The sequence below is a fragment of the Anneissia japonica genome, unplaced genomic scaffold (assembly GCF_011630105.1).
Source record: "Anneissia japonica isolate Jap-2015-1 unplaced genomic scaffold, ASM1163010v1 scaffold7731_len1735946_cov199, whole genome shotgun sequence".
Taxonomy (NCBI): Eukaryota; Metazoa; Echinodermata; class Crinoidea; order Comatulida; family Comatulidae; genus Anneissia; species Anneissia japonica.
In genome coordinates this window covers 1392509-1404042 of record NW_022758997.1, presented here as the reverse complement: position 1 = coordinate 1404042, position 11534 = coordinate 1392509, and the positions used below count along the sequence as shown (strand labels likewise).

The following is an 11534-nucleotide window of genomic DNA, read 5'->3' as shown; positions in this document are numbered from 1 at the left end:
ATTGTATTCTGTATACCTCATGATTTGAACTTGAAAATTACACCATGAAGGATTCGAAACGTCTTCTTTTTTTAGCGTTATTTTTCTTCTGATTATTTATGTGTCTGGATAAAAAAGAAAATATGTTTTCCTTTCCTGATTTGTTAATTTAAAGTAATCAATTCAATTGACTTTCTGGAGTGTCAATGAAGCTCAACGACTGACCAATCGGAACATGCCAAGAATACGCGCATGCCCCTCAAACACGCAAGTTTACGTACGTTACGTTGTGTAGTCCTTATATTATGGGACATAGTTCTTACATGCACAGTCAATTATTGAATTTTATTCTCCGAATGACAGAAAGTTTATTAAGTTCATTTTGGCATACTTGAGCATAAAATTTAATTTCCATTTGAAATAACATAATGACAAGATATTTGATACAATAAAATTATTGAACTGGATTGAATGGTACAAATAACCTGGTATTATTTTTCACGGTTATAGGCCTCTGCAAATGTGTTGGCATAGAGAGTAAACATGTAGGGCCTATGCAAAACAATTGGCACACTTACTACTATAAATCAACTTTAATGTGAATTGCAAATTAATTAAAACTTAAAACTGCTCCTAATTAATAAAATAAATTTACCAATTCGCCAATACAGTATCTGAAACTTTGTTTCAACTGTAAAGTTGTTTCTAGTTTATTTAACAACTATTAACAACCTATTTCTAATCGCAGGTTAAATATATTTAATTTTATTATCTAGGCCTAATGATTGTTTATGTTCTGTAAAGTTTTGGTAAATCAATAAATTTTCTTTATAGTTTCGTATGACGTTATAAAATTGGATGGGTTCTTGCGATACAATGTTTATGTGGTTGGTTTTTGGAGGAGAGATGGTGGTGGATGGGGGTGGGGGTGTTTCTCGGCATTTTGGATTGCGTGCTTTCACCGCCTTCAGGAGAAATATTTCACCTGAAGATTGTTGCGGTCTGCTGTTCAAGGTGTCGGCAGAGGTTCTCGGATACTCATCGGGTCTTTGTCGGAGGTTTTTTTTCATTTCATTTCATATGTCTATGTTTTCATTAGGATGCACCGCTCTCGTGGTTGTGTGCCACTGTTACAAAAGTGTCATTGCAAATAAAATTATAACATTATTATAATTAGGCCTATATTGTAGACATAAGCCTAAGCCACACCAGTGCTAATGTTTAACAGTACCGATCGACTCAAGGAGAAGTCATCCCTGATCGACTGTACTTCAAACGAATAACATTCTTCATGAATTCCAAGCTAGGTCAGAGAATTAAAATTTGTATTATCAGACTATCCTTTTTGAGGTGACCAATTTAGTTACGCCAGTCCACAGGGTGCAATCATCGCTTCAAAGTCCATCATACATTAGACAACTGGTCAATTCAGGCTAACGGTCAATAAAGTCTAAAAGGAGACTGACCTCCCGGTGAGTGACCCTCACCTTTTCGCCTTTGAAACATGCAACTTCGAATTAAAATCGGATCAAAATAAGAAATAAAATAATTGCGTGTTATGATACATAAGCACAACGATTGCAGTGAATTTCAATTGACCATCATCAGGGAAGTAAAGTATCACGTGATTCGATTTAAAATCGTCATAAGCAGGCCTATTTATGTGATTCTGTTTTTGAACCTCAGAAATAAAATCAAACAATCGGGAAGTTTATCCGCTTGGCAATACCACCAACTGACCTTAACCCGACTGGACGACGTAGCTAAGACCATTAACACCCTTCCAGCGACAAATATTTTGGACTGGACAAACTAAAACATTTTATCCCGCTGATATTGACCGCTCGGTCGTAATGCTTCGGGGGACATTGAATAACAACTCGCATTACTTAGGTAATGTGCCAGGCGAGGTCCTGACCTAAACCATCAGTCGGCCACTGACCAATGAGGTCACTTTACTCGGATGTATATTTTACCTCAAGGCAATAATATTATATCACGAAAGACTTAGGAGGCACTATAGATCTGTACTCGTACTTTATACGAATGGACTTTTCGCCCGAAGCACTATCTATTTACTGGTCAGTTATGCTGATGGGAATAGCTAGGCAATAGCTGTATTCTTTATTGATTGTAGTTATACTGCATAATAGAATTTATAGGATTTCTTACTAGTTTCAATGTACAAGTGCATTTTTTTCTGGCTTTGTTCCGCGGAATCAATTCGCCTCCGGCCAGCGGATTGCTCGCGAATCTATAACAATTTCCTATCCTGTATTGTTAGCGCGTTCCCTTGCGACGCAATGACCACTAGAAATTATGTATAAATTGCGTTTGATGGTATGGCCTCGGTGCCACTATTGTTATCTTTGTCATTTAACAGATGTCTTGACCTACTGTATGAATAAGCGTAATAACTTGTTATTAGATAAGAAACTAGATTCATATATAACGCTCCAACTACGTTTACTACACCAACATGCGTTTTTAGTTTCCGCAATTATTTAAATAATCTACACACAATCAATTCTACGCTTTTTACCATATTTCTGTCACGCAGGTACATCTTTCATCAAAATAAAAACGTATGAATATAGTAAACGTGATTATAGCATTACATATCTGGGGTTTTAATAATTTTTGGAATTCACTATACTTATTATGCGTGTCTGTATTAAAATCTATAATTACTCTTGGCTTAGAATATGCGCCGCGGAGATGCCTGTGTGAATAAATAATACTATATACCTAGCCATCAAATATGAAGATTTTGACAAAAGCTTTCTATCTCAATGCGTCGTACTATACAAGGCCCATAATTTTTTTTTGCCTATTATAATTTTTCACATCATGAAATATAACATGCTAACCAAGGTATACACGGTATTGCTAGCCTATATTAGCAATACTATTATACGTTATGGTAAAAATCTAAAATATGTTTCTTAACTTAATACATTTTCTGGGCCTCCTTTTTTACAAGTCACTGGGAGCCAACAACATTTTATTGGTATGGAGGTGAAAAAGAGAGCGACTCGTCCTCATTTTCTTTTCACCTTACGAGAATCATATATTCATTTTTGGGCCAAATGTGACATACCATGGCGCACCGGCATCATACTAATGTAGGTCTATGCTCTGTGGGTTGGTGAATGGGATAATGAGTTGGTTGTTTGTGAATGTTATACTCATTAGCATGGTTAGTTCACGACACTGCCAGCCAAAAAAAAATATAAAATGCCTAAAGATTCATTTATTTTATCAGCTTTTAATAACCAGGATCGAACAAAAAAAAATTGCAGACTTATAAATACAACTACTAATGTTTAGGCAGCCAATTTAATACCATAGGCCTATATGCACATTATTATGTTTATACTGTGGGCCTATATGCATTTTATTAGTAATATAAAAAAAAAAGCAAAATGTTTTATTCTTAACATAAAAAAGCAATTCAATTTTTTTTCATCGTGGTAGTATATATTAAGGTGACTATAGTGACAGGTCAAACGAGGTAACTGCTGCGGCCACGTACCAGCAACTTCGCTAATATTGCGGAAAGTTGCGCAAATGCTGGCAACTGAAACGTGAACCCAATACGTATAGCGGCCGGTGATTATCATAATCTTCTTAAGTTTTTTCTTTGTCTATTTTGTCTATGAGCTGTATTTATTATTTGTATTATTAAGCGTGTTTTCCAAAATTCTCAGAAATGTTCTTATCGCCATAAATTCTATTCTATGCATGTTTATTAATGGTGTTGATAATATCTGTACATTCACCATTAAATTATATATATATACAATATATATATATATATATATATATATATATATATTGCATAAAAGGGCTTGTTTTCGAATACCGGTTGGAGAAACTTTTCACTCTAATCCTCCCTTTAACGTTGAAATATACATAAACGCATGCATTAACCAAAATTATCTCACCAATTGAGTACAATGCATAATTTACATATTTGTTGACAACAAAAACGAAATATTAGTACAGTAACAAATTCTTCTTTAAATATGCAAAAGAAAATAAAGATAAGAATAATTATAAGCCTAGTTTGCACCAAAAAATAATATTTATTTCTTTGCTGTAGAAAAATATATATTTAGAGGTTTACCGTACCTTACTATACCAAGTAGCTTTAAAAAAAATAAAATTGATACTGATAACTGTTAAACTACAGGGCCGGTGAAACGTTTTTCAAAGTGGGTGGGCCTAAAAGTAAGATGAATGGGAATATGAAGTGCGAGGGAGCTGATCATACAAAAATTCGCTGAGATATTATATTTTCTGCCAAAAAGTGGTGGGCCCGGGCACTCCGAGCCCGGTTCCGCCGGCCACGAACTAGACCTTTGCGTTTATATTTTACACTGTGAGATTAGTTTAGTTTCTCTAATATATATTGTTAGTGTCCGAAAATCGATTTGGAAAAAAACAAGTACTGGTTGAAATATAATTATTGCGTAGGCGGTGCAGGAGAAGGAGGAGGAGCGATTAGTTGAATGTCGATGACGTGATGAGTTTTAAAAAGAAAAGGTGGACCTGTAATCGACGGCTTTTATTCTATTTTCATTGGGCGAAGTACCGTAGTAATTAAACAAGATACACATCACTTGGTGCAACTGTATTCGTGTGGCTATCAAATGAAAGACAAGGCTAGACACGTGACGAATTTTGAAGAGTTTGTTCTCGAATTTGACATAGCCGGCGACCGTGACCGCACTCTGGATCGGGTTTACCTTGAACGCAAATAAAACAAGCAAGTCGCTTGAATCCGAGCATACAGTGTTGAACCAAGCCGTTGTAATCACCACGCAACAAGGTTAATTCTTCTCTAATATCTAGTGTTCCATCGAAAGGTCTGGGTCAGCGGTGTTGAAACACAGCTTAGCGGTAGTTAGGTCAGAAACGGGTCCTTGGGGCGGTGGTCAAGATATTATAATAGACGTTCATCGGTCAACGATCGCCAGTTGACCAATAGACTGACCACAGTTGACACACAAGGAGTAAATACGATCAAAATCGAACTAAGAGAGTGTCTGTTTCAGATTTAAAACGTGCATTTGAACGGGGTTTAACATTATACGAGTTATATTGGGGTAAGTTTATTTCAAATTTAATTAAACTATGATATTTTAACTATGGAACCCGTAATTAACAAATATCATTTTCTAGGCGGTACGGTTCTTTGACTGTAAAATGTACTAACGTTCAGAGCCATTAACCCGTCTTGGTTGTTAGTCAACGTTATGACCTGATAAGGTCGGTTGTAATTACTGTGGCCTATGTCCATTTCATGGCGGAATATCAGTGATAATAACACAACGACTGACCAGTTTACGTCGTATACCATTATTATGCAAAGCTTAGGTGTGTTAAATCATGGATTCTGTTGGTATAGCTGTAGAGATGGTTGTTAATTTCAATCCTTCTTATGATATTATATAAATTATAGGGCCTATATTTTGTAATACCTTTGAAGATATGTGATTATGAAATACGAAAATAAAAAAAAAATCCAATTAAAACATTTAATTTATAGTTTAAAAATCACAGTGATCAACTCTCAATGAGACGGAGATTGAAACAAATTCTTTTTTTTTTACAGATTGTAACTAACCAATGGCAAATGCATACAATAATTGGTAACCAATTGGGTCATTGCATAAACACTGGGAGCATTAAAATCTGACAAACTTTAATTTTTCTTAAACAATTCAAATTAAAGTTGAACTTAAATAAAACATTGATGTTGCAAAATGTAACAAAAGAAGCAAATAATTAACTATAACATTATCAAAACGGAACATTTATCAACACCATATAAATATATAATGATTTAGTTATTGGCCTTATTTATCTATTCATTCATTATTAAACACACCAAGACAAAAATTGATTATTATATTAAAAATTCCAGTAAGGCATTAATTAAAATATAATATAATAATAACTTTACATATAAATGAAAAAAACACATAATACTAGATTTACGAAGGAAGTTAGGTTCATAATTAAAATTGGGAGGAACATGCTTTTGTTTTCGTTTTAATATATTGAAATCTACAACAATTTTCAGATTTACAAATAGGCAATTTACAAAAGCAATTCAAATAGGCCTATTTCTATTTATCTGCGGTATATCTAACTATAATTAACTCCACGATTGACACACACACACACACTATGCCAAAGTATAAATTGTTTTCATTTCGTATTTTTAAATATATTCTACGGCCTGTAAAACATGTTTAACTTACCCAAACGGTGATATAACGGTAGCAATCGTTATTGAATATTCGTTATTTGTTTATTCTGTTTCTTCACATCGGCTTATACATTTAAAAAAAAAATGATACTGGGTAATAGTTCACTTATATGCTTTACCTCATAATTTTAATATCGAAATGTCTAAATAATTTAAAGAACAAATTCCTGATCAAGTTTTTCTTAACTATATTGACTGAAACTAATGTGAAGCTGGTCATATAGGCATAGGCCCTATGTGAATTCAATTACCAGGCTGCAAACTCTGCAATGGGAAATTGATGAAGATATTGTACATGTTTAATGAGCTATTCTATTTCTTAATAACAATTTTTATTTACTTTATTAAAAAATGATCATACATTTTTGTTACATTCTTAACTTTTCCAATGCTTTTTACTACTTTTATTTTTGAATAACTATTTCTATCTTTTGTTTTCTTTTGTTTTGTTTTTGTAATAATTTGTATGTTTTTCTGCGCCCTGGAGGTAATGTTGCTTGGTTACCGTACCAGTTGTAAAGAAAAAAATAAATAAATGGGCCATAAAATAAAATAAATCACCACCAATATATTAATATTATTATTATAATCGTCATAATTATTATCAGCATCACTATCATCGTCATCATATCATTATCGTCATCATCACCATCATGGCATTTCTCCTTGTTATGATTGTGAAAGTATCTTTTTTGTGTTTAATTAATTTTAAATATATCTCCTATGTTGCATTATTTATTTCTTATTACGTTACTAAAATTTAAGTTATGTTTGTGATTAAAATATAAAATACATGTTAATGATTGCGATTAAAATATCTAATACATGTTAATGTTTGCGATTAAAATTTCTAATACATGTTAATGTTTGCGATTTTCCAGGTTTGAAACACTCCGCAGTGCAATTATGGAAACAAAGAGGCTGCTATCTCCGACAAGATTAACAAGACACACCGATGCTGCTCGTGAACGGAGCGTAAGCCCTTCGTCGTCCGGTCACATATCACCGCCAACAAAGTCTGAAGCACTTAATGGCATAAGTTCAAGTGATACAGTTTCACGGTTTAATTTTGGACCTCTACACAGACGACCAACTCCGATTCCTGTCAAACCGTTAGATTTAAGTAATTTTACGCGAATGGGCACCTCTGCTGTGTCGTCAACAACACCTTTTAAAATTTATCCTTATTCTCATATGTCTGCGGGATCGGCGACTCCTACTTACAATTTTTCACAATTAGATCATTCATTGCATCATCCGTCATCCGCTTCCTATCCGTCTAGTTATCCGCCTGCAGTATATCCGTACGCACTTTCTTCCGATGCACCTTTAACTTACAATAGTCTGAGGTTGTCTGCGCTGTTGGTTTCCCGTAAACGATCGCGACAAACTTCAGGATTAGGAGGCGAAGGAAAGGCAACGTCGGTATGTAGCGATGAGGAGGGAGATACAAAAAAGAATAACCCAGTTCCAATTAAAAAGTCTAAGGGTATCCCGGATGAAAAGAAAGATGACATGTATTGGGAGAGGAGGAGGAAAAACAACGATGCAGCGAAGCGCTCAAGGGATACTCGACGAGCGAAAGAAGAAGAAATAGCGATTCGTGCAATGTGTCTCGAACAAGAGAACTGGAAATTGAGAACCGAAGTATGTTGTTTAAAAACCGAAATAGCAAGGCTGCATTCTGTATATAATCACTATTAAGAAATTCGAATATAAAGTACTGTAAAGGAAATTTAATTATAAATACTAACTGCAGAGGGCGCTTTTTGCTGCTTTTTCGATGAGGGAGAAGATGAGATGATGTATCAACATAATTATGCCGCAACGTTCCTTCTTTTTTCCGTGCATTATTTAACCTCAGGGACAATTATCGACGATGTTTATATGTTTCACTAGTTGTAATTATAATTGTACATATATCTACAACGGACACTTGAAACAACAGAAACGATGCCTATGTGTTTTAATAAGTTTAAATTAAGAACATTTGTGATATATCATCTCATATTTAGGTAATGGGAAACTGTGATTACAGATTATTTTTAGTTTTTTCACAATATGCCAATTCATGAATACTGTAATCCTAAATATGAAAACTTTATGTGCCAAACTGAAAGTGATTCGTTGATTTGTCTAATAAGAATAATTTTTTTAAATGCTGACATTTATAGAAGTAAATTATTATTAAGGTTAAGGTTACTTTTTTAAATTTTCAATCGTGCATTTTTGTATTTGTTATAACCCAAAAAAAAACATTTGCTGCATGCAAATCTAAGAAAAATCTTGCATTCCTGACCGCAATTACTAAAAAGTAAGTAGTAATGGATTTTTGGGGTTGGGAGGACTTAGGGGTAGGATGGAAAACAGTGACTGTCAACCTTTAAAGCTCAATACTAAATTAGATTCCAATAATTCAATGATGGTCCCTCTCCCCGCGTTTTGCTGGATCCGATTCGGACTAGGAATTGTTGTGTTATTCAATGGTTAAATAAATACGGGTTTAACTGTGAAATATTGCTACAACAAATGCTGTATGGCAAATCTAATAAACCTTTACACTAAGCCCTGTACGTTGGATATTGTTTCCAAGGTTACACAAAAAACAAAGCGCAAATGTGTCTTTTTGGGACATGCGCGCATTCCTCCGTGTTCTGATTGGTCAGTTATGTTTGATTGAGACTCCGGATAGGTCTATTGTTAGATTGTTGCGCACAATAAATGTTTATTCTATTCAATCAATTATTAACGCTATCTATAATTTAGTCAATGATTTTACAATGCCATTTGTTGCCAATTTCGTAGCTGAAATAAAAAATAATTCAATTAGATTTATTGAAAAGCTTTTTTAATTTAAGAAATGAATTCAAATAATTAATTGTAAACCCTTAAAAGGGAAAGTATTTTATTAAAAATATGGAATAAACCTTACGCCGGGCATATTGTATTCAGGGTTATGTCTGTCAAACAGAGGCAGACTTTGATCGATAGTGTTTATTTTTCATCCTATTTTATAAAGACATGTAAAGAGTTCTGTATTAGCTGCGTGGCCCAATGTCTTATTGAGCTCGTTACAGGCCTTCTATCTTATACGTTGTGTAAATTTGCAATTTGATTTATGTCTTGAATAAAGTACTGTATTGGAATACAACTACTTTTCCAGACATATCTGATTTTAAAAAATGATCTTCAATGGATCTTTCTTCTAAGCCCTGCCCATTGGATATTGTTGCTATTAGTCTTACATACGCGAACACGTGCGTTTGTTGGACACGCACGTGTTCCTGGCCCTTTCCTGATTTGTCAGTGATTAAGTTGGAAACCATGCAATGCTCTATCTATACTTCACCAATCTGATCAAACATTTCTGTTGCGTCTGGTAGACACTATTTTAATCATTTTGCCCGGCTTTTAAGCCCTATTCTACGTGTAATTTGTCCATAATATATGGGCAAGTATGACATCATGTCATATATGGATGTAATTTGACAGCCTGTCCATATATGGGTAATTTACACTAATTTGTTTGAATAGAGCTTAAAGCTCTGTACAAACTATCAAATTTCTTTGACAAATAAACTATTATAAGCCCATATTTAGTCATGATGTGCCTATATATGGTCATGATGTGCCTATATATGGCCATGATGTGATGTCATCACGACATATTAAGGCATGTCAAACAAATTTGATAGTCTGCACAGGGCTAACGATTTATGCTGCATGAATATAGATTGACATTACAATATTTATTATTTCTGTCCATAATTATGTTTAAATTAAAATAAGCCATTAATTCTTCAACTTGTTTTTCAAGATAAGAAATATGGAGTTCCACCTTTGTTTTGTATTTATAAATTAATCTGTAAGATTTATACAATGCAATATATTAGAAAACGATTTCACGATGTTTTTGCATAAGTAATCATGGTACTGTGTTGAATGAATTTGTTAAAAATATTATTTTAATTTCTCAAATGAAATAAAACGAATGGTAAAGTGTATGTTGGTTGGGTACTCATTTAGACTGGTTGTAATGGATCTTTCCGCTAAGCCCCGCCCCTTGGATATTGTTGCTAAGGTCCCACAAGACGACAATGTTAAAACATACGCGAACACGTGCGTTTGTGGGACATCACGTGTGTTTGTGAGACGCACGCGTATCCCTAGCGCTGTTCTGATTGGTCAGTTGATAAGTTTGATTGACACTCCGGAAAGGTCTATTACTGTAATAGTGATTTTACAATTACACACACATATTACAATTATACACAGGCTATAGTAAATTTTACTGGCGTATAATCAGAAGAACGTCATTAGTACAACGAACATGTAGACAAACATTTGAAAGTACAGCGCTTAATTGATTTAAAATGTCCAAACATATTCACACACGTTACATGTGCTGAAAAAGCATTGCGAAATATTCCTACAGAGGCTCTGCCCCTCCAGAAAATCAACAAAACTCGGACGATGGTAGACTATAGTTGTTCATACTTAGAATAGCCTAATGTTGATGAAATTATAAGACATATTTTCGAAACTTCGAATAGTGAATACGCAGAAAAAATACTTGAAATTAACCATAACATTGTAATTGTTCCATTGAACTAAATTAACCTGTATACGAATTTGTAGTTTAGATTCACTAAAATGTGGCCTTATCAAAAAACATAACACATAATAGAATATTTAATTTTTTTTTGTAAAAAACACAGGATGCTGAAGGCCTACAATATTTAATGCAATTTTATGGTCAGCGTTGACCTATTTTCGTCAGATAAGCATAGATGCTGGTAATGATAGCAGATTACGTGGTATTCTGTGTTTTTGTGTTGGACTTCAACGTTGGCACGAAATAGCCGTTTGGACAATAACGACTTCATGGTCTGGTGATACTTGATGGAATTCTTTGGACCATTGGATCAACCTTCGTTGCTGTTACGATTATTGCGTTAATAATACAAAGCTAATCTACTTGTTACGATTATTGCGTTAATAATACAAAGCTAATCTACTTCCATTATACAATTTACATAACATTGCATATCGGAACTGGATTACTTTTTATCATTTATTGTTCAAGATTTATGCGTTTGACGATGTACCTCTTAACTAACTCTGCAGCTTTTTACTTTGTGCCGTAATACCAACTTACCGTAAATTAGGTCTACATCCTATTTTGTTGAATTTCCAGTAAATCTTTAAACTGTTAGTCGTGCTGCTGCTACTGCTGCTGCTACTGCTACTACTACTACTACTATACTACTACTAC

At 34.0% G+C, this 11534-nt stretch overlaps 1 protein-coding gene across 1 annotated transcript; it reads left to right on the top strand.

Annotated features, from left to right (window-relative positions):
- Window positions 1-4646: 4646 nt before the first annotated feature.
- Window positions 4647-10263, top strand: LOC117125527 (transcription factor VBP-like). Its single transcript, XM_033272041.1, has 2 exons — window positions 4647-5090; window positions 7141-10263. The coding sequence occupies exon 2, from the start codon at window positions 7166-7168 to the stop codon at window positions 7961-7963; it is 798 nt and encodes a 265-aa protein (XP_033127932.1). The 5' UTR covers window positions 4647-5090; window positions 7141-7165; the 3' UTR covers window positions 7964-10263.
- The last annotated feature ends 1271 nt before the right edge of the window (window positions 10264-11534 follow it).